The 20,931-nt window shown below is 56.8% G+C and overlaps 1 protein-coding gene across 1 annotated transcript; it reads left to right on the plus strand.

The window, feature by feature from the left end:
* The first annotated feature begins 1,356 nt into the window (after positions 1-1,356).
* Positions 1,357-16,564, plus strand: RGS14 (regulator of G protein signaling 14). The gene is made up of 15 exons (XM_032403819.1): positions 1,357-1,680; positions 8,737-8,758; positions 8,933-9,111; positions 9,450-9,542; positions 9,626-9,769; positions 10,165-10,308; positions 10,426-10,537; positions 10,863-10,975; positions 11,408-11,611; positions 13,253-13,329; positions 13,579-13,705; positions 13,789-13,870; positions 13,977-14,023; positions 14,105-14,219; positions 14,468-16,564. The coding sequence occupies exons 1-15, from the start codon at positions 1,636-1,638 to the stop codon at positions 14,668-14,670; spliced, it is 1,707 nt and encodes a 568-aa protein (XP_032259710.1). The 5' UTR covers positions 1,357-1,635; the 3' UTR covers positions 14,671-16,564.
* Positions 16,565-20,931: the final 4,367 nt, after the last annotated feature.

Below are 20,931 nucleotides of genomic sequence, written 5' to 3' on the forward strand. Positions count from 1 at the left end.
GCCCGGTGAAGACGTATATTAAGTAGGGTAACACTAGCTGCTATCACAAATAGACTCAAATGTGTATAACGGTTCAAAGATTATTCCTCACTCATGTAACAGAGCAAAGCTAGTGTTCCTGGTTGATGGGTGGCTTCACTTTGTGCCCTAATACAAAGACCCTGTCTCCTTCCTCCTGTGGCCCCACAATCCCTTAATCTCCTGCATCCAGCCAGCTAAAGGTGAAAGAAACAATGTGGAGGGCACATACTACATAAAAGTCTTGGCCCAGAAACGGCACCCGTCATTTCATTCACTTTTACTTGGTGGGACTAGTCACAAGGCCACACCTGACTGCAAGTGAGCCTGGGAAATTAAAGTTTAACCACGCACCCAGAGGAGGAGGACATGAACTCGTGGTGAAGAGTCAGTCAGTTTCTGCCACCGAAAGGTTCAAGTCACAGCTGGGGAAGGGGACAGTAGGATAGAGGGTAGAAAACTGAAGAGGGACCCAAACCAGAGTGGTGGGTGACTTGAGGGCACTAAGCCCAAACGTAAGGTAAAACGCAAGTCCTTGTAGTAGGTGCGTGCCGTATAAGAAAGAGGCCAACTGAGGACTCTGGCTAAGGGCCGAGTTCGGCTGGCCCGGGGCCGGGGCTGGAGGGCAGGGTGTCACTCTTCAGCTGACAGTACTGCACCAAGGCAGGATTTTTGTGTGAGTGAGAATGAACACCCAGGCATCACACATAGATGCCACCGATGCATTCCCCTGCCTGGGGGGGTGGGCACATGTCACCGGGGTGGCTGGGTGCTTACGTGCCTATGTGCAGTTGCGCCTGTCACAGGCCCCTGTCCAGGGGACTAGATATACACACCCAGGGGTTTCTTATGAAGGGCGAGCCTATGTGTTTATAACATGCACACGTGAATGGTTTGGGTGTGCATGACCATGCATGCAAGGCGTCCATCTGTCTGTACACTTGGACACATGCCTGGGCAGTGTCTGGGGATGAAGGTAGTCACTCTGCATGCGCACAGCTGCCTGGGGGGTGGGTACTGAGTGTGCACCTGCGCAGCACAAACACAGCAGGTGTGAGATAAGCGTGTGCTGAGTAAAGTACCCATGTGCATACTCGGTGCGCATGTCCGCGTGTTTGTGCGAGCCCCCGCCAGGGTGCAAAAAGGTGACTAAGTGTGTGAGCGCACACTTGTGTGTGCCCGGACATGACCTTGGAGCTCCCTGGGCTGGGCCAGACCAGGCTCGGCTCCTTCCTGGGCGCACAGAGGCCTCTGCGATGTGCTGGTGACAGCGTGGGGAACTGCCAAGGGTGCACTGGTGGCATGTGTGTGTGCCTGCGAATGTGCGTGTGTGTGCGTGCGCGTGTGCGTGTGTGTGTGTGTGCATGTGTGTGTGTGTGTAGGAAGAGGCATTCGCTCTCTTAGACCTTGCTTCTTTCTGTGGTTCGGTTTCTATAGAGACACTTCCTGTGGCAGAGAAAAGAGGTAGTGAGCTGGTGTTTCAGGATGTGAGGGCCCGCAGGAGCGGAGCCGGGCTCTCTCTGTTGCCTGCCTGCCGCCGTGCAAGCTCTGGCCGGGGCTGCCCGCGGTCCCCATGGTGGGCGCTCCTCGCAGCAGGGACCCGTGAACAGCGGCGGCATGCCGGGGAAGCCCAAGCACCTGGGTGTCCCCAACGGGCGCATGGTGAGTGCGGGCTCCGGGCCAGGCCCATGGGGAAGGGGTGGGCACACCCAGGGTGGAGCCCAGGAGGCACAGCCGACAGGGCTGGGCAAGAGCCTGCATGCTGCCGGCCGGCGGGAGAAGTTGGGTACAAACAGGAGCAGGCAGTGGGACCTGGGACTCTTGTCCTAGGACCTTCTAGATGGCCCGGCTGGGGACCTGAGGCAGCCTCAGAGAGGAGAGCAGAGTACAGTGAGCATAGGCTTCTGGTCCCCAGTGCTTCCTCTCCTGCCACTTTGGCCCCATCCAGGGCTGCCCGCATCCTAGGGCAGCAGGGAGACCTGGCATGCCCTTTGACCCCTGCTGACCCCCACAGTGGCCCAGGCCTCCACATCTGACTTAGCCTCAGCCTTCCCCCCGCCTCACCCCACGTCCTGATGCACAAGGTCAGGTAAGGGGTAACCCTCAGTGGGTCACTGCCCTTCAGCTGGACCTGCTCAGAGGCTTCCTGCCAGAACAAGTAGTCTTTGGACAGCCTGGGATGGGTCAGCAGGGTCAGGCCAGCTTGGTGCAGCTTGTCTTTTCTATTCCTGGGCCACCAGGAAGGGTGGGAGTAGCTGGGTGCTCAGATGCCCTGGCTACTGCTCCTGCCGCACCCTCTAAACCCTCTCCCTGGCTACTTCACCTTTATTTTTTTTTTTTAAAGATTTTATTTATTTATTTATTAGAGAGCGAGAGAGAGAGAAACAGCATGAGAGGGGAGAGGGTCAGGGGGAGAAGCAGGCTCCCTGCTGAGCTGGGAGCCCGATGTGGGACTTGATCCCAGGACTCAGGGATCATGCCCTGAGCCGAAGGCAGTCGCTTAACCAACTGAGCCACCCAGGCACCCGCTACTTCACCTTTAAATCAGAGCTGTGCTCAGACAGCCCAGCTTCTGTATTCATTCAGCTGATGGGGCAGACTGTGCTGGGCCTTCCTTCTCTCCCTAGGATACCAGCCCTCTTGGCAGAGCCCCAGCCCCTCCTAACAACCCCAGGAAGGCCAGACAGTGTCTTAACCTCCAACCTAGCTCCAGCCTAGGACTATGGGACAAAACCAATGGGTCTAGAAAGAACTGGGTTCCAGTCTTGGCTCCATTGTCCCTTACTAGGGGTCCTCTCTGACCCTCAGTTTCTTCACCTGTAAAAGGAGGAAATTGGAACAGTTCTCCAAGGCTTGTTGAGATGATTAAGTGGAATGATGAATATGAGACCCTTGACCCATTGTGGGGGCTCCATAAATATCAGCCCAATGCCTCCCTTCATTCTCAGCCCCTCTTCAAGGATCCCCTGCCTCATTCAGAAACTGAGGTTTTACTCACACTCCTGCCTCCTAATTACCAAGACCTTTCTCCACCTCTCCTTCCAGTGTCTCTTTATTGCCCATCCCCAGGCTAGTTAGGTGGGAGAGAGGCAAACCCCATCAAGCTGGCCCAGTTCCCCACCTCACTATCTTTACCATCAACCTAACTTTGAAAGTTCAAGAACCTAAGGTCCTCGCACTCCAACTCTAGAGGCATGACACTCAGGTGTCGAGGCCAAGGAGGAGCATGTCCACTCTCACGCCCACCCCAACGGGCAGCTGGGTTGATGCTTCTGAGCAGTGCCCAGAACTGGAGGGCAACTGAGGGTGCCTGGAGATGGACCCAGCCTCTGCCCCTCCCACGTCAGCCCATGGCTTCTCTACCCCAAAGTCATTCAGAAAAGGGAGGGCACCCAAGTTCTGTGCCCAGCCCTGGCCAGCTCACAGATGTCCTGGTTCCTGGTAGCAACCTTCACACACAGGTTTATCTTTGCCCTTCCTGGGTCTGTTGTGAACTCTCCATGTCACCTCTTGGAATCTTGAGGGTCACAGCTTGGCTGCTTGCTGGCCATCGGTCTGCTTTCTGAGATGGCGCTCAGCTGATGGGGGAGGGGCGGACAGGTGTCAGCAGGGACGCACACAGAGGCACCTGTGGAGCAGGCAGCAGGCTCCTTCCACGAGTTACCCCCTGACGGCGGCTCAGAGGAGTAAATGACATGCTGAAGGCAGCCAGCAAGTAGAGGGGCCTGCATCTGAACCCAGCCTCTCTGACTCAATGCCGGTGGTCTCCCACCTCCCAGAAATGCCTGGCTCTGTCCTCCCCCACCTCCCCCTGCCACCACCCCCACCCACGGCTGCCATCATTCCCTGCTGAGGCAGCTTCATTTGTCAGCCTCGTCTTTCCGCCACTCAGCTTGTCAGGCAGTTGCAATGAATCCTGTCACTTAGAGATGGCTCCCAGCCCCCTCCCAGAGACATCTTCACATAACCCCGAAGTCCGCTTCATTTGCTCATGCAGGCATTCAGTCAACGGCCCCGCCACAGGTCTGCTCTGTGCTGGCCCTGTCCTAGGCGCTGGAGACCCAAACCCATGGCCCTGGCCCCTGCCCTCAAGTAGCTCCCGGTCTGGCAAGGCACAGAACACACAGGGCCAAATACCAGAACAAAATTCAGATTTGGTAAGAGCCATGGATCCAGGGTAGAGAAAGCTTGAGGAGGACCTGGGAAGGGAGAACTGACTTGTCGGATCATTTTGTGCATTGTGCTATGAAGTTGTTGAAAGGATATGCCATCTGGAAAGGGGATGGCATGGGGAAGGGTCTGGATGTGGGGAAACACAGGGTGTGTGTACAGGGACATGGCCTAAGGGGAAGCTGGGCCTAAAGCTTGGAGAGTGGTGGTTGTCATATCCTGTCGCTCTCAGGGGGCCCAGCGAGTCTTCCCACCTGGAGAGACCTCTGCCTGCCTTCCTGGCATCCAGCTCGGGGCTAGGGTTCAGCTCCACAGGGTTGACTCAGGCTGAAGGGGCCAGGCACCCAGGGTTCTCTGTGCATATACCCAGAGAGGATCTTGGGGCCTCAGTTTCCCCAAACTAGGATGAAAGGAGATGATGGTACAGAGTGCCCAGCACAGAAGATGCTAAGTAAATGGGCCCTCCCTTTGAGGTCTGACCTTTCCAGAGGGCAGAGTTCAAGAGGACCCCCTAGGCCCTTTACCCCTGATTGACTTTGCCCACCTGTGTCCAAAGGGCTGAGGCCCTGGGCCTCCCAGTTCCCCTTGTACATCTCCTGTCTGCCCAGGGAGGCGGCTTCGTGGAGGGAAGACCTCAGGCTCCAGTCAGGCACACTTGGCTTTTAACTTCAGCTCAGCCACTTCCACACTGTGGGACTTCTTTGGGTCTAGGTTTTCTCATCTGTAAAATGGGGCTAATAACACCTGCTACACAGATTTGAGGATAGAGTGAGAACGTGGATGTGTACTGTCAGAGAGAGCCTGTCACACAGTTGGAGCTCAGAAGTGTTGGTCCACTCCACTCTCACCTCAGTATCCTTAGACACCAGTGGCTCTTCCAGGGCCTAAGAGAAAGGTATGGCAAACTGAGGCCTGACCATGGGTCAGGGGTGTCACCTTCCACCACATCCTTCCTCATCCTTTCTTCCCCTTTTCTCCCATTCACTCACCACTTCTCCTCAGGCAAGCCAGGGTGGCGCAAGGCCAGCCCTGCTCAGCACAACTTCCCCAGGCCTGGGAGACTGGGCAGGCGGGAGCCCTGGGCAGGGCATCAGTATGAGGTCAGCAGAGCCCCTGACAGCTGCTTTCACACACCCGCTCACTCTTCCTAGCAGCCCCAAGAAATTGGGAATGCCGAGCCCCATTCTACCCTGGGGGGAAACTGAGGCCCAGGGGAGGAAGTTACTTGCCCTTGAATGGTGGAACTGAAATTGGACCCTATCCTCACTCCCTCCCACCTCCGGATCTCTGTCCCTACCCCATCTCAGCCCCAACTCTACAGATCAACAACCAGTGGTGCCAGAGGGACTGAGACACAGAGATGGGGCGTTCAGAGGTGAAGGATCCCTGGTGAAGGGGGTGCCAGGGCCTCACGGGAGGGCAGAGGAGGACTGCTAGGGCCCTGATGGCTGCTCATTGGCACCAGAGCAAGGAGGGTGCTTCATGGGAGGGAGTTCAGGTTGGTTCCCTCTACAAATCAGGCCTGCCCTCTGGGAGCTACCAAATTGTAAGGAGAGAGAGGCCTAGACACGGGTGGGCAGAAGTGTGGTGGGCAGGAGGGCTCAGGGCAACTGGTCTTTGGAGGGGACTGGTGTCAATGAGCAGAGATTGGAGAGCAGTTAGTTCAGTGAGGGGAGCAGGAGCAGACACCCAGCAAGAGAAAGCAGCAAAGCAGGAAACAGGAGTGGGAAGGGGCGTGGGGAACCTAGAAAAGTTTGATAAAGTGCAGGGTGGAGTGAGGGGGAGGGAAATGGGGGAGGATGAAGGGGTTCATTAGTCAGGCCCAGGCTGAGCTTCAGCTGTAACCCAGCAACTGCTCCAGCCCCCGGGGCAGGGAGCTTGGCCACAGCCACCACCTGGGAGCCAGCCTAAAGACCCGGACAGTCAATTCAACGTAATGGCAAGAATAAAACGGAATAGAAGTGTCGGCTGGCTTCAGCTGCAGGTGCCTGCCCCAGCCGCCATGGGGCTCTGAGCTTGGGAGAGGCTGAGTGCAGGGATGGAGGGCAGGGGGAGAGAGGCCAGTGTGTGAGGAGGGACGGAGGACCAGGTGGCCACCATGGAGTGGGAGGCAGGATGGTTCCGGGAGCCCGGAGCAGAGGTTGGTGACAGCCGCCCTGAGGTTGGCAAAGCCTCAGAGCAGGCAGGACAAGCAGGTGCGGCATGAGCAGAGCTGCCAGGAACGGAAGGAGCAGGCTGGAAGGGACCCTGGGCTTCAATTTATCATCCTCACGCACCCCGGGAGTTGGGACTTTCTCAGGCAGCCAGCCGCTGGAGCTGACTCGGAAGAAGGGAAGAAGCCATCAGATGGGGGGGTGCAGAGGCAGGAGGGTGAGGGTGCTGGGGGTGGGAGTGGGGCACCTGCGAATGGGCTCCACGCCCAGCCACATTCTGCGCCAACTTTCTTTCCTCTTCAGCAACCTTTCACCTCCACACTCCAAGTGGGAGACGAGGCTCAGGGAGGAGCCTGAGGGCGTAAAACTGGAAAAGGGCAGAGCTGGGATTTGAATCTGGGTCTGACAGACCCCAACACCTGTGTTCTTTCCTCTACAACAGGGCTAGCAACCTTGGAAGCGGAGCAGGGTCAGACATCAATACTAATGTGCCAACAGCAGTAACAATAACGTTCATGCCGGACAGTGTTCTGGGTTCCTTATCTATATATGTAACTTATTTAGTCCCAGCAACCCTTTGAAGTCAGGAGAAGCATTTGCCCCATTTCTATAGAGAAAGAAACTGAGGCACAGAGAGGTGTAGTGCCTTGTCCAAGATCACACAGCACAAATTGGAACTTGGGCAGTCCGGGGCAGCACCTGCCTCCCTAAGTAACATAAATGCATCACACTGGCCTCAGAGACCCCTGAAGAGAACGGGAGCCCCTTCCAGGGAAGGCCGTTGCTGCTCAGTGCCAGCCAACGTTGTCTTGCTGGGAAGAAGCTCCGGGTAGCTGAGGCATCACAGGAGTTTATGTAAAACTCCTGATTTTTAAATGTGGGAACACCTTTCAACGTAAAATGAAAAAAAAAAAAATCTTGGGCCTCCTGGGTGGCTCAGTCAGTTAAAGTCACTTACAAAAAATAAGGGCCAAGATATTAATAATGTCCTACATATTTCCAGGCCAGCTCTGGCCCACAGATGTGGGACCTGAGTGTTTCTAGGTGAGAGTGGGGAACAAAGAGGGAGATTCCAGCTAGGAGGGCAGGGAGAGGCTTCCTGGGGGAGATGTTTGCAGACCTGTTTCCAGTGGGGATGTAACAAAGGGACAGGTGGTAGAAACTCCTGTGACAGGCCTAGTGAGAATATAGGATGTGAGAGAGAGGGAGGAACTGGGGATGATTGAGCCCAGGTGGCGGGAAGAAAGACAGGAACGATGTAGGTAAACTGTTCGGTGCCCTGCTTTGGTGGTGGCTTCCTTTGGGACTGGCTGAGTTGGAAGGGCTTGTGGGACATTTGGGCAGAGATGGTAGCAGGAAGTTGGCTCTGTGGGTTTGGATCTGGGGAGATGTGGGAGGGGGAAAGGGCCCAGGACAGAGTCAGGGAGGGGTAGAAGCCATCTTGCGTGGGTAGGAGATGAGGAGGAAGCTGGAGGAGCTGCTAGGAAGGTAGGAAGACCAAGGGAAACCACTGCAAGAGTCATTTTGAAAGGAGGGTTTTTTCTATTTCACTAATGGTTGGGATTCCCAGAGAAGTCAGAGTTGTGGGGGGGGAGGGGGAGGATGGAGTTGGTCTCTACAGCAATGCTATTCACAGTGTGGTCTATGGACCAGCACATCAGCATTGCCTGAGAGCTTGTTAGAAATGGAGAGTCTCCGGCCCCATTCTGGACCTACTGAGCCTGAATCTCTGGAGGTGGGCTCCTACTGGTCATTTCAATGCACACTAGAGTCTGAGAATGACTGTCTATACTATAAAATAGCATCCCGGCACCAGCCTAAGGTGGGGTGGGGCCCAGGGTCTCTCAGGATCTTCTTCTCCGAGAGGAAATAGTTCCAACAAAGATATCACTGACTATAGACACCAGCAAACATTGATGCAGCATGTAGCACATGCTGGCCACTGTTCTGGGTGCTGGAAATGTCTTAAACTGATTTGATCTTCACAGTAGTCCCGGGAAGTAAGTTACTATTATTATCATCATCCCCTATTTGCAGATGGAGACAAACAAGTGTCGAGTCACACAGCTAGTAAATGGCAGAGACAAGATTCAAAGTCTCTGCCGATCCCCACCATGCTGTACACTGGCGCTTACCCAGCACGTGCTGAGGGAGGAGGGAGCCAGGGGCAAATGGAAAGTAACTGGCGTTAAGTCCCAGCACACGGTGGTTGGCACATGGTGGAAGGGGAGCCAGGAGGAGCCTGAGCAAAATGCTGAGCAAGCAGTGACCTGGCTGGGAGTGCCCAGCATGGCCCTCCAGGGGGAGGCTCCTGTCCTGGGGCCTGAACCGAGAACTGTACCTTGAGAATCCACCCTGGGCTCTGCTCTGACTGCCTACCTTGGGTCTCTTGTAGGTTCTGGCTGTCTCAGATGGAGGTAAGTGACAGCAGGTATGGAGGAGGCTTGCTGGGGTGGGGGAGGGTATGTGGAAACAGGGTGGGGACACCCCTGTCACTTGCTACCTTTCCAGGGAAAATACCTACAGATGGGGTTGGGCCAGGGCCTGGGGAAGGCCACAAGGTTCACCACCACTTGTCCATCCACCTACAGAGCTGAGCAGCACGGCAGGGCCTCAGGGCCAGGGCGAGGGCCGAGGAAGCTCCCTCAGTATCCACAGCCTCCCTAGTGGCCCCAGCAGCCCCTTCTCCACCGAGGAGCAGCCTGTGGCCAGCTGGGGTCTGTCCTTCGAGCGGCTGCTGCAGGACCCGCTGGGGCTGGCTTATTTCACTGTAAGCCTTGGGGTGGGATCGGAAGGGCAGGTGGCAGTGGCCACTATGGTGTGTTGGGGGGGGCAGCGGGCATGGGAGAGGACATGGATGGAGCTTCAGGCTGGCCAGAGTGGGATTCCTCTGTCAGCTGCCTCCTCCAGCCTTTCCTTGGCACCTTCTTCCTGTTCCCTCAGCAGGGAACTTTCCATTTTCTCTCTGTGCCTTCCAATCTGGCCCCATCTGTCTGTCTGGCCCTATCTGCCTGACTTGGCCTCTTGGCCCTATCTCTATCCCAATCTCTTTGACTGCACCCCCTGACTGGGTCTCCGTGTCTCTAACTTCCTCCTCCTCTGCACCAGGAGTTTCTGAAGAAGGAGTTCAGCGCTGAGAATGTAACTTTCTGGAAGGCCTGCGAGCGCTTTCAGCAGATCCCGGCCAGCGACACCCAGCAGGTGGGGGAAAGGGGAGCTGGGGCAGAGTGGTGGGACCAGAGCCTGGGCCATGTCCTTGACCTTCTCTGTCCCTCCTGCAACAGCTTGCTCAGGAAGCCCGCCATATCTACCAGGAATTCCTGTCCAGCCAGGCGCTGAGCCCAGTGAACATCGACCGGCAGGCCTGGCTAGGCGAAGAGGTGCTGGCACAACCCCGACCGGACATGTTCCGCGCGCAGCAGCTCCAGGTGAGCGTTTCCCGGGGTCGCGTGGGATTAGGGGGCGTGGCCTTGGAAGAAAGGGCAAGAGGCGGGGCCAGATCCAGGGGCGGGGCCCGATTGTAGTGGGTGGGATGGGCGTGGAGTGGGGTTCGGAAAAGGGCAAATTTGGATGCCCGCACCAGAGTAAAATGCAGGGGCAGGGCGTGGGTCAGAGGGCGGTACCAGAGGCTGCGGTGAACATGGGCTAGAGGCGGAGCCTAGCTGAGGTAGAGGCGGAGCCAAGCGTGGGGGCGGGGCTGGACCAAGGAGTTGGGTGGGAGGGGCTAGGGTCTTGCCTGCCAGGTACGGGACCCAGCCGACCCCGAGGGCTGGGCCAAGCCGAACGCCCTCCCCGGCTCACCTTCCCTGCGCGGGTCCCGCAGATCTTCAACTTGATGAAGTTCGACAGCTATGCGCGCTTCGTCAAGTCCCCGCTATACCGCGAGTGTCTCCTGGCGGAGGCCGAGGGACGCCCCCTGCGGGAACCTGGCTCCTCCAGCCCGGGCAGCCCTGACTCCACGAGGAAGGTGCGGACTAGGGGCTATGGGAAGCAGGGGGCCGGGTGCAGATCTGTAGGGCTGTGCCCCTGGTCTGCACGTGGGCTGGAGCCCAGCCCGGGGCCAGCGCCTTTCCTGTACCCGCAGAAGCCGAAGCTGAAGCCCGGGAAGTCGCTGCCGCTGGGCGTGGAGGAGTTGGGGCAGCTGCCGTCTGCTGAGGGCTCCGGGGGCCGCCCGCTCCGCAAGTCTTTCCGCAGGGGTGAGGGTCGGAGGCCACAGAGAAGAGTTGGGGTGGGAGTTTGGGCAAGCTTTGAGAATCCCCCCTTCCTCCTACTTGTCGCATAGACAGTCTGTAAATCTGAAAACCGAAATAGAGGTCTCTGTGACCACCACGTTTCCCCGGTGGTTTGGTTTCTAGATTAGAGCAGAAGTTTGGGAAGCCCCCTCAGTAGCAACACTTCCATGGTCCCAAGCCGCGTTAGACCCCCGCGGGAGGGCTCCAGCGGGGTCCACCAGGTTGTGAAGGGAGTGTGTGTGGGGGGGGGGTGGAAGGGCTGTTCTGCTCACTGCTCCCTCTCCCCTAGAACTGGGAGCCGGGGCCCCAAACTCGGCCTTGCGCAGAGAGTCCCAGGGCTCCCTCAACTCGTCCGCCAGTCTGGACCTCGGCTTCCTGGCCTTTGTCAACAGCAAATCTGAGGTGAGCAGACTGCTGGGGGAGATGAGGTGCAGGCTAGGGCCACTACTCATGCACCTTTGTGGGGCCGCCATCATTCCTAGTCATGGTCCCCACTTCCATCTCCCTGCTGCCAACCCCTCATATTCCTTACTTTCTTCCTGTCCTCACCACCTTGGGCCCCATGCATGGCATGGGTGTACATTCTGTTTGTGTGTGTGCCCTGGTGTACCCAGCAGGTATATGTGGGTCAGAGGGAGGACCTGTCTCTGGGTGGTCCTATGTCTGGGTGAGCATATATGTTGTTGTAGGAGGAGTATCTTTGCCTGCCGAAGAGTGTGCCCTTAGGCGTGTGTGTGCGTGTGTGTGCCCCAGTGAGCTTACCTGTCTGTGTGCCTCTCTGCATGTCCCTGAATGTGTACACATGACCTTGCCTCTACTCCTGCCCCAAATCAGAGCCACCGGAAGAGCCTTGGGAGCACAGAAGGTGAGAGCGAAAGCCGGCCAGGGAAGTACTGCTGTGTGTACTTGCCCGATGGCACAGCCTCCTTGGCCCTGGCGCGATCTGGCCTCACCATCCGTGCCATGCTGGCAGGCATCTGTGAGAAACGAGGCCTCTCTCTACCCGACATCAAGGTCTACCTCGTCGGCAATGAGCAGGTGTGAATCTGGCCTGGTCCCCAACTCTCACTCTCTTCCTGATCCTGACCCCAACCCCATTCCTGTCTCTGTTCAGCTATGACTTCAACCCCAATTCCATTCCTATTCTCACCCCCTTCCTAATTCCAGTCCCCAACAAAACCCTGCCCCTCCCCCCACGCCCAGCTTCAAAGCAACCCAGCAACAACTCCTCAAACTCAGGCCTCCACTCTCGTTCCATGAACATCCCATCCCCACCCCACCCCCTCCCAGCTTCCAGCTTCACCCATCATCTTCACTGTGATGCTCTGGGGAGGTAGAGTGGGGGAGAACCACTGCCAGAGCTGGGTTTCCCCCATCACTCCCAGAGTTCCTATTGGCCATCCTTGAAATGGCTGTCAGGGGCACCCAAATGCACCTAGCCCATGAAAAAATTTTCTTGAGGTACAAGCATTAAGCTTTAAAGAGGAATCTAAGAAAAAGGGTGTGCAGAGGGACCCAAGCCTGAGCTCTGTCCTCCAGATCCACATCCGTGGTGGGAATCCCCACCAAGCTGGAGATGAGCCAGGCAGGATGTGATCAGGGAAGAGGAGCTGAAGCTTCAGAGAGTTTCTGGGGGAAGGTAGGCTTTTCTGGCTGGTTCCACGAAGGCTTCGTGGAAGAGGCTGCTGTTGATGAGGGGAGAATGAGGACGGGGAGGAGTTTGCCTGGCAGAGCTGTTGGAAGAGGACATTCTAGGCAGAGGGAACATCTTAAATGAAGCCCTGGATGTGGGTAAGAAGTGCAGGGCAACTTCCGGGGCCTGGAGAGTGGGACTGGGAGGGCAGCAGTGGGAGGAGCTCTGCCCACTCAGGCCACCCATGCAGCCTCTGAAGCCCAGATGGGCATTCATGACTGCTGAATATAACTTCCCACCCACACTCCACCTGTCCCTGCAGCACAACATAGGCCTATCCCTGGAAGAGGCTGCCTCCCTGCCCTAGGCTAGTGCAGACAGTGGGGCCTATAGGGACAGGAGACTCTGCACCTACTGTTCATGTACCTACGTGTGCCAGGTACTGTGCCAGATAGTTTACCTCCTTCTGGCCTCACAGCAGTCTTGGGGGGAAGGGTTCTTGTTGCAGTGAGGAGACAAGTAGTAAGTGGGGATGGAAAGAAGTGGACAAGTGTCAAAAAAGGGACAAGGCCCGGGTAGCTGATCAAAGGTGGGTGGTGAGGAAGGAAATGCATCCAGCTGGTCCGGTTGGGTTTCACATGCCTGAGAGACAAGGGGGCAGCTGTCCAGGAGGCAGGTCCTGGCCTGGCCTGGCCTGGCAAGAGGCGGCCCCATGATCCAGGACCTAGGCCTGCTCCTTATCCAAGCAGCCTCATTATCATTCCGTGCTCACCCCACTCCCATGCTTCTTGTAACTCCGTTTCTTTTCCAAAGCTGTCCAACCTTCTTGCCACCCTTCTCCCTGGCCTTGGCCATATTAGGCTCCCACTCCAGCCAGGAGTCTTACTCCATCCACATCTCTGCGGCTCACCCGCCCATCGGCCCTTCCCTCTGACCCTTAGGGGCCCCAGTGGGGGCTGTCGGAGGAAGTGAGGTGGTTCCCTCGGACCGTGGGGATGGTTGGGGCTGGGGAGGGAGGGACTCTGAGCCCTGCCTGGCATCTGCAGAAGGCCCTGGTCCTGGATCAGGACTGCACCGTGCTCGCGGACCAGGAAGTGCGGCTGGAGAACAGGATCACCTTCGAGTGAGCGCCCCTCCTCCCAGGCTTGGGTCCTGGGTTCCAACACTTGTTTGGGTCCCAGTTCAGGCTATTGTTCTCCCTCTCAGGTCCCGCCCCTGGTGCTAACTGCGTCCCCGGGGCTAAGGGCCCACCCCCAAGTTGTCCCAACCCCTCCCAGTTCAGGCTCCGCCCCCTCTTGGACCTGTCCCTGGGGGGCTGGGGGAGAGGCGGGCCCGCTCTCCTGCCCTGCCGCAGCGCGAGGGTCCCGTGCAGGGTCGAGTTGGTGGCTCTGGAGCGCGTGGTGCGGATCTCCGCCAAGCCCACCAAGCGGCTGCAGGAGGCGCTGCAGCCCATTCTGGCGAAGCATGGCCTGAGCCCGCAACAGGTGGCGCTGTGCCTGGTGAGCCGGGGGGACAGCGGGGCAGGGCAGGGGCGGCCGGGAGCGGGCTGCCTGTCTCGCGGGCTGCTGACCTGTCCCCACAGCCAGGCGAGAAACAGCCGCTGGATCTGGGGAAGCTAGTGAGCTCGGTGGCGGCCCAGAGACTGGTTTTGGACACTCACCCAGGTAGAGAAGCAAGTCCCCAGGGCTTGGTCCCTGGAGACGGCTTTGGCCCAGAAGGGAAGGGGTCCAGGTGGGAGGCAAACACTAACGGTGGTGCGCTCTGCCACAGGTGTGGAGATTCCCGAAGCTAGGGACATAGCCCGGCGTCACAGCCAGGTGAGAGAGAGAGAAAGGGCTCCCCCTTCTACCCACTGCACCTCCCCTCCCAGCTGTGGCTCTGACTCCGCGTTCTTACAGGGCAGCCAACCTAGAGCCCAGAACAAGGCTGCCCATCCCCCTCCACTGTCCCTCAACTCCATGGCTGAGGCACCGAGTAGTCTCACTGGGAAGCGGCAGACCTGTGACATTGAAGGTACTTTGGGGACGGTGGGAGCTAGGGACCAGAAGCATTGGGGACCATTGAAGGTGGGCAGAATCAGAGAGGCTTGAGCTGAGGCCGGGACCTGCATGTCCTTGGGGCTGGAAGAGTGTCCATTGGGGCTGGGGGACCAGAGGGGCTGAAGGGCGGAAGGAGGTTAGGGAGGCTGTGGTCATAGTAAAAGCAGCAGGACGGTGGTGGGCTAGCACCAGTGGGCCTCATGACTCTGTGGCCACCCTTAGGCCTGGTGGAGCTGCTGAATCGGGTGCAGAGCAGTGGGGCCCACGACCAGAGGGGCCTTCTGCGCAAAGAGGACCTGGTGCTTCCAGAATTTCTGCAGCTGCCGGCCCAAGGGCCCAATTCCCAGGAGGCCCCACCACAGACTGAATCAGAGGTCCAGCCCAAGGGGGACCCCTCGGACTCCACTGCCCACTCGGGCCTCTGACAGCTGCCCAGCAGTCCAGGCCGGCTGCATGGCACCTGGCGGGCCAAGCATGCCATGGGCCCGCTCTGCATGCCCTGTCTGTGCCATGAGTGTCCTTGGCCCCTTCCTGCCATGGGCAGGCCCGCAGGAAGAGCTGGACGAGGGTGGAGAGCGGGCTCAGAGGAGCCACACCCCACAGCTACCACCGCTTGGTCCCTCATCAGTTCGCTCACCCATCCCTTGCTGCCAGGTCACTGAGGGGAGGTGGGCCTCGCCTCCCCAGTACAGGCATGCCCAGCACAGAGGGGCGGCGTTGGCGGTGCCAGCCCCCCACCCTGTGCTAAGCCTCAGCAGGGAGCAGGAGGTGGGGCTGGCCCCTCCTCAGGGAGCCGGAATGAGTAAGGCCTGGGGGTGCAGGCGGGCAGCCCCTCCCTCTACTCACATAGGCTCTGCGGGACGGACGGATTTTGCGGTTGGCCTGGGGCAGCTGGGTTTGTCCTGGATGTACGATATTGTTATTATAATAGTAATTATTATTCTCCCGTGAGGTGTGTTCCTTGTGTGCCTGTCCACCCTGTGTTCCCCCCCACCCCCCGCAACTGCACTGCCTCTGTCACCAAGGTCAGTGCCAGGAAGCTCTTGGGGACCTCAGGATGTGCCCCCTGACTTCCTGTTGTCAGAACTTCTCTTCCTGACTGCACAGAGTATTGGGGTGTGAATATGAGAGACAGACAGAGACGGGGAGGGAAGGAGGAAGGGGGGAGGGAGGGGAAGGCCCTTCTGGGGAGCTGCGCCTCTGCCACCTGCCCTCATGCTGTTCCTCAGTCTCTGGATCTGAGGAGAGCACAGCATCTGGTTGTTGTCCTCTACTTCTAGTGGGGCTCGAGTGTGTCTCTGCAGACATGGCTGTGGGCTCCTTGGGATGCATGAAGGGCCTTGTGGAGGATGCTGGTTGTTGTGGTGGGGGCAGGTTCTGTCCCTTGCCTGCTTTGGCTGGGTAGTCATCCCTGTCCCTAGGCAGCCCACACAGGGAGGGGGAGCAGGGAGGACCTCCCAGAAGGAGGGCCCAGCATGTGGGCAGAGAAGCCGGACTCAGTCCCGGTGCCGCTGAGACAGAGGAAACAAGGGGACATGGGAACCTTGAAGGGACACCTGGGGAGTGAGGGACCCTCCTGACCCCCTCAGGCAGGTCAAGCTCTCTTCCCCACTCCAGTTCTTTGTGCTTGCTGTCCCCTCTGCCAGGAACTGCCCCACCCCCACCCCCGCCCCATCATGGCACCTCGTTCTTGAAATTCCTGAGAGATCAGTGAGGTTTGCTGGCCCATCATGCCTTTCTCCAGAAGTTGAACCCAAGCCTTTCTCGGGGGCCTTCAGCCCTCTGCCTCCTCTGCTCATTTTGCTTGGCTGGGTTGACCAGACCCCCTAGCTGCTGGAGGGGGGCTCATGACCCAGGCCTGGTCAATCAGAGTTTGGTGCAGGGATGATTCTCTGACCCCAATCAAAATCCCAGTCCTGGTCATCTACCATTTCCTGGGGATTTGAACAGAGGATATGCAGGGAGAGAACCTGCATGTCAGTGAAGCCAATACAGGACAGCAGGACTGAGAGATAGAAGGAGATTCTTGACAAAATTTACCTGAACACCTAAATTCACCCAGGCCTGAAGTCAACCACCCCTAGACATTCTCATTTAGGCAAGCCAACACATTCTTTCTGTGTGCATGTGCCTGGGACTCTGAGTGGGTTTTCTAAGACCTGCAACCACAAAAGTTCTCCTTCATCATTCAGCTTGAACACCTCAGCGGAGCCTTCCCTGGTCACCGGATGCTGTGATCTAAACGTTTGTGTCCATCCCTCCACAACCCCGCCATTCATATGTTGAAACCCCAGTCCCAAGGTGATGATGGTATTAGGAGGTGGAGCCTTTGCAATGTGCTTGGTCATGAGGGTGGAGTCCTCGTGAGTGAGGTTAGTGCCCTTATAAAAGAGATCCCAGAGAGCTCCCCCACCCCTCCCACCCTGTAAGGACAGAACAAGAAATTGGCTGTCTACAACCTGGAAGAGGGCTGTCACAGACACCAAATGTGCTGACACCCTGATCTTGGACTTCCAGCCTCTAGAATTGTGAGAGATAAATTTCTGTTGTTTATAAGCCACCTAGTCTCTGGTATTTTTGTTATAGCAGCCCAAACGGACTGATACCAGATATGAAGTGCTCCCCAACTTTGTTCTCTACAATGCTGTCTAGTTTTCTTCCTTCATAGTGCTCATCCCACTCTGTAATGACCTTGTTTACTTATTTACACTTGTTGGCTGATAATATGAAAAACATGCCCTGATGGCAGTGACCTTGTCCCTCGTAGTCATTGCTGTATCCCTTTGGCCTAGTGGGAAATGATTCCACAGCCTCAGATAGACCCAGTGAAGGATGCAGGGACAGCAGGGCAGTGGGGTCCTGGGCAGGGGACTGCATAGCACCAGGATCACAGTCTGTGGCCAGATGGGGGTAGGGAGACAAACCCATGTCCCTTCCCCAATCAGCTGCAGAACCTTCCTTATAGTTCTGGGCTCTGGGGTTTCTCCCTTGGGGGCAGAGACACCTTTCCATGTGCCTAGATAGAGAGGTGGGGACACCAGGTGAGAGATGGGTATCTTCCCAAAGTTGGCAGATCCTGCAGGCAAGCCCACCCTTCACCCACCCCTGCCTATCTGCAGACCCAGCAGTGATGCCTACTACTCTTAGGGACCAACAGAGGCGATTGCCCCATGATAGAGGAGGTCATGGGTCAGGTGGAAGAGCCTCTATAGATGTTAGCTCCTGCAGGGGGGAGGAAAATTCACATCAACTCAGGCCCCCAAGTTAGGCATGCTCCATCCTTTATCTCATTTTTGTCCTCATGACAAAATAGCCTGGTGGGGATGAAACCAAGGCTACAGGAAGGGAAGTGATGAGTCCAGGATCCTGCAAGGAATTTGTTGCTGGAGCTTGACCAGCACATAGGCTGTCTGACTCAGGGACACACACCAGGGAGGAACCCCTGATGGGAAGCCGGCACCCTCTTGGGGGAGGATACGTTGATATGGCTGCTCTGGGGAGCAGCTTGGGAGTTTCTGCTAAAAATTAAAAACACACAGCATGTGACCCCAGTAGTATCACCAGAGAATCACTCACTCCCAGGCACAAGGAGCCCCATCCCTGCAGGGTTGTTTATGACCCCAAAACTGGCAGACAAATGTGGGTGGGGGTGTGGTGTGGGGTAACAAAAAGGTGGTGGTGTGTCTATGCTCTGCAATACCACACAGCAGATAAAGAATTGGGTAGAGCATGTCCTGCTATGGAAAGTCCTCCAAGAGTGTTATTGTTTGGTAAAAGAAAGTGGGGCAATGCCTATGACATGATACCTTTATATAAACCACAAACACAGAGACACACTTATAAGGATACAGAAAGAATAGAGAACATTCTAGAAGGATACATGTCAAGCAGACAGGAAAATGGAGAGGGGACCAGGACTGGGGGTAGTAGTCAAAGGACACTTTCACTTAAGCTTTAATGCTTTTTAAAGGATGCAATTAAAATAATTATAATAACATAAAGAACTTCTCAAGGCCACTTATTTGTCACTCTGGCCCACCATCCCTTTCTCCAGAAGGAGAACCAACTCTTCCTTTGGGGGCTTCAGCTAGCACCCACCTTGGCCCACTTTGGCTGGCTGCTTTGTCCCTCTGCCACAATCCCGCAACATGTCCCCTGAAGCTGTCCTGGGCTGAGGGAGACCCAGTTCCCTCCTCCCAGCTCTGCACTCTCAGAATCCCTCAAGGTCCTGGCCCTCACTGCAGTGATAGGGGTCCAGGCCCAGGGGCAAAAGGCACCAGCTGGTCAACCCCGCAGACCGTTTTCAAAGCCCCTGCACTGCATGGAGCTAGGCTCCTGGGTGGTTGGGAAAAGCCATGGAAGCTGCTTCCCCCCACCCCACCAGATGGGAAGCCTGGAGGGGAGTTTGCCTATCCACCCAGCACCCAGTATGAAGGAGGGGAGAGAACACACATTTGCTGACTGCTCTGCAGTCCCCAGCACCCCCACCTTATGGAGGACACAGGCAGAGAGCGGATGTGACTGCCCTGAGGACAGCCAAAAGACCCAAACCTCTGAGAGAGAAACTTGCTACCTGTCTCTGGTCCCCTTACCCTTCTTGACAGTCGTGGCGACAGTCAAGCGGATGGTATGGGACAGGCACAGGGCAAGCAGAGAGCACACAGTGACCTCGGCTCTGGGCCAGGGTGGGGGCAGGTAGAGGCACCAGCTGCTCGCCTGGTGCCGGTTGGAAGTGCTGACACAGCGGTGGGCAGATGCTCCCTGGGGCAGCCATCCCTACCCCCAAGAGCGAGCACAAGGTACACCGTTCAGGGGGCCTGGCCGGTGATCAGGTGACTCCAGTTTCTGGGGGATTAGAGGCTGGAATTCAGCTTTCACAGGGAAAGAAAGGCCCAGATGGGGAGGAACACACGTTGAATCAGACGCAGCCCAGGCCCATACCGCTGCACAAAAAACAGGGCCACCATTCATGTCCCTGGTGGTCCTGGCACGTCCAAGAAAAGCTGAAACATGAACACATGTGTGTATCCTGTGGCTCCCGTATTGTCTAGGCAAGGGGTGCTCTGTGACTATCTCAGCTCCTATCTCCAGAGAACTGGCTTGGGGGTCGAACAGAGGCAGAAAGCCAAGGAGAAGCGCCATAGAACCAGCATGCCACTTGTAGGCCAGCCCAGGATGCTGGCGGCCAGAATGAAGTCCCAGCCAGCTAGGAGGGGTGGGCAGCAATAACCCCACTAGCCAAGTAGGTCCCCATCTCCCAGCCTTATTGTTGAGGGGCTGAAGGAATCAGAAGCCAGACCCAAAACCTGGAGCGTGGAGTCTGCTGCTGGAGCATGGAGCCTGGAGCCCAGACCAGAACCTGGAGCCAAGAGCCTGAAGTCTAAAAACTGGAGTCTGGAGGGGCACCTGCCTGGCTCATTTGGTAGAGTGTGAGACTCTTGATCTTGGGGTTGTAAGTTTGAGCCCCACATTGGGTGTAGAGATTACTTAAAAATAAAATCTTTGAAAAATAATAATAATAAAATAAAAACTGGAGACCGGAATCTGGGATTGGAGGCTGCAGCCCAGAACCTAGAGCCCCATGCCTAGAAGCAGAGCCCCTGCTTGGCTGGACATGGGATGCCTGAAACCGGAGCCAGGAGACTGGAGCTCAGATCCTGGAGCCCGGAACCTAGAGCTTGCACCTGAGAATTTACGGTGCAGGGCTTAGAGCTCCAGGCCCAGAACATGGAGCTCAGAACCTGAAGTCTAAAGCAGGAGCTCAGAGCTTCAGGTCTGGAACCTAGAAGCTAGAGCATAGGAGGGCCATCTGGGAGTATGCTGTCACCCTCAGGCCTGCCCTGAGGCCGGCATGAGGGCACAGGGCTGGAGCCATATTAGGAAGGGAGCTGCAGGGAAAGAGGTGATTTCTGAGAAAAGCCCAAAGCAACCTCAGCTCTTTTGGCCACAGACTTTAGCCTCATCAGTCAATGAGTGACCGGTGCCTGGGCCACCAGGATTAAACATTACTCAGGGCACTTATCCCTCAAACAAGGATGGGGCATCCTCAGGTCAGCTGCCCCTGCCCTGGGTCCATGGATCTAATGTAGCCTGCGGCACCCAATCTGGAAAATGGGGCTTGGATGGGAAAACATCGCAGGGCCCTGCTTCTTCTGTGCCAGGCAGCTCAGATGGAAGTCCAGATTCTCCAAGAGAGGACAAAGTCAAGAGGGCCAGGGGAGGGACTGCTCTGCTCCCTAAGGAGAGGAGGGAGGTGGCCCCTAGTATGTCACGCAGCCCATTGGTGAGAATGGCTGCCTCAGCCACAGACAGAGGATGCCCCCATGCGTGTGCAATGCACACTCACATCTGTGTCTGTGTGCAGCGGTGCTGGCCTGAATACTGGGGTGGAATGTTCACGGCCGTGTCCCCCATGTGCAGCAGCATGCTGACTCACTGTGGGGCTTATATGTTGGTTGGAGAAATAAACACGTTGGTTCAAGGAGACAGGAGGAGCCCCATTGTGGGATTACACTGGTCGTTAATCAGTTCTCCCAAAAAAATCCAGTTCATGGAGGGATGGTCTAGAATGTTAGTTTTTCTTCCCTTGATTGTCCTCAAACTTTAGGTCCTGCAGAAAACTTACATGCAGCAAACTGTATTATTTAAAGGAGCCAATGGATCTTAGCCGGGGATTACAGAAACAG

Source organism: Phoca vitulina, unplaced genomic scaffold, assembly GCF_004348235.1.
Source record: "Phoca vitulina isolate PV1807 unplaced genomic scaffold, GSC_HSeal_1.0 scaffold6, whole genome shotgun sequence".
NCBI lineage: Eukaryota > Metazoa > Chordata > Mammalia > Carnivora > Phocidae > Phoca > Phoca vitulina.

Excerpts from the sequence above, each read along its gene's own strand:
- RGS14 (XM_032403819.1), top strand. The coding sequence starts at position 1,636 with ATGCCGGGGAAGCCCAAGCACCTGGGTGTCCCCAACGGGCGCATG. Across the intron at positions 10,538-10,862 it reads CCGCAAGTCTTTCCGCAGGG|AACTGGGAGCCGGGGCCCCA; the intron begins GTGAGGGTCGGA and ends CCTCTCCCCTAG. Across the intron at positions 13,330-13,578 it reads GAGAACAGGATCACCTTCGA|GGTCGAGTTGGTGGCTCTGG; the intron begins GTGAGCGCCCCT and ends GGTCCCGTGCAG.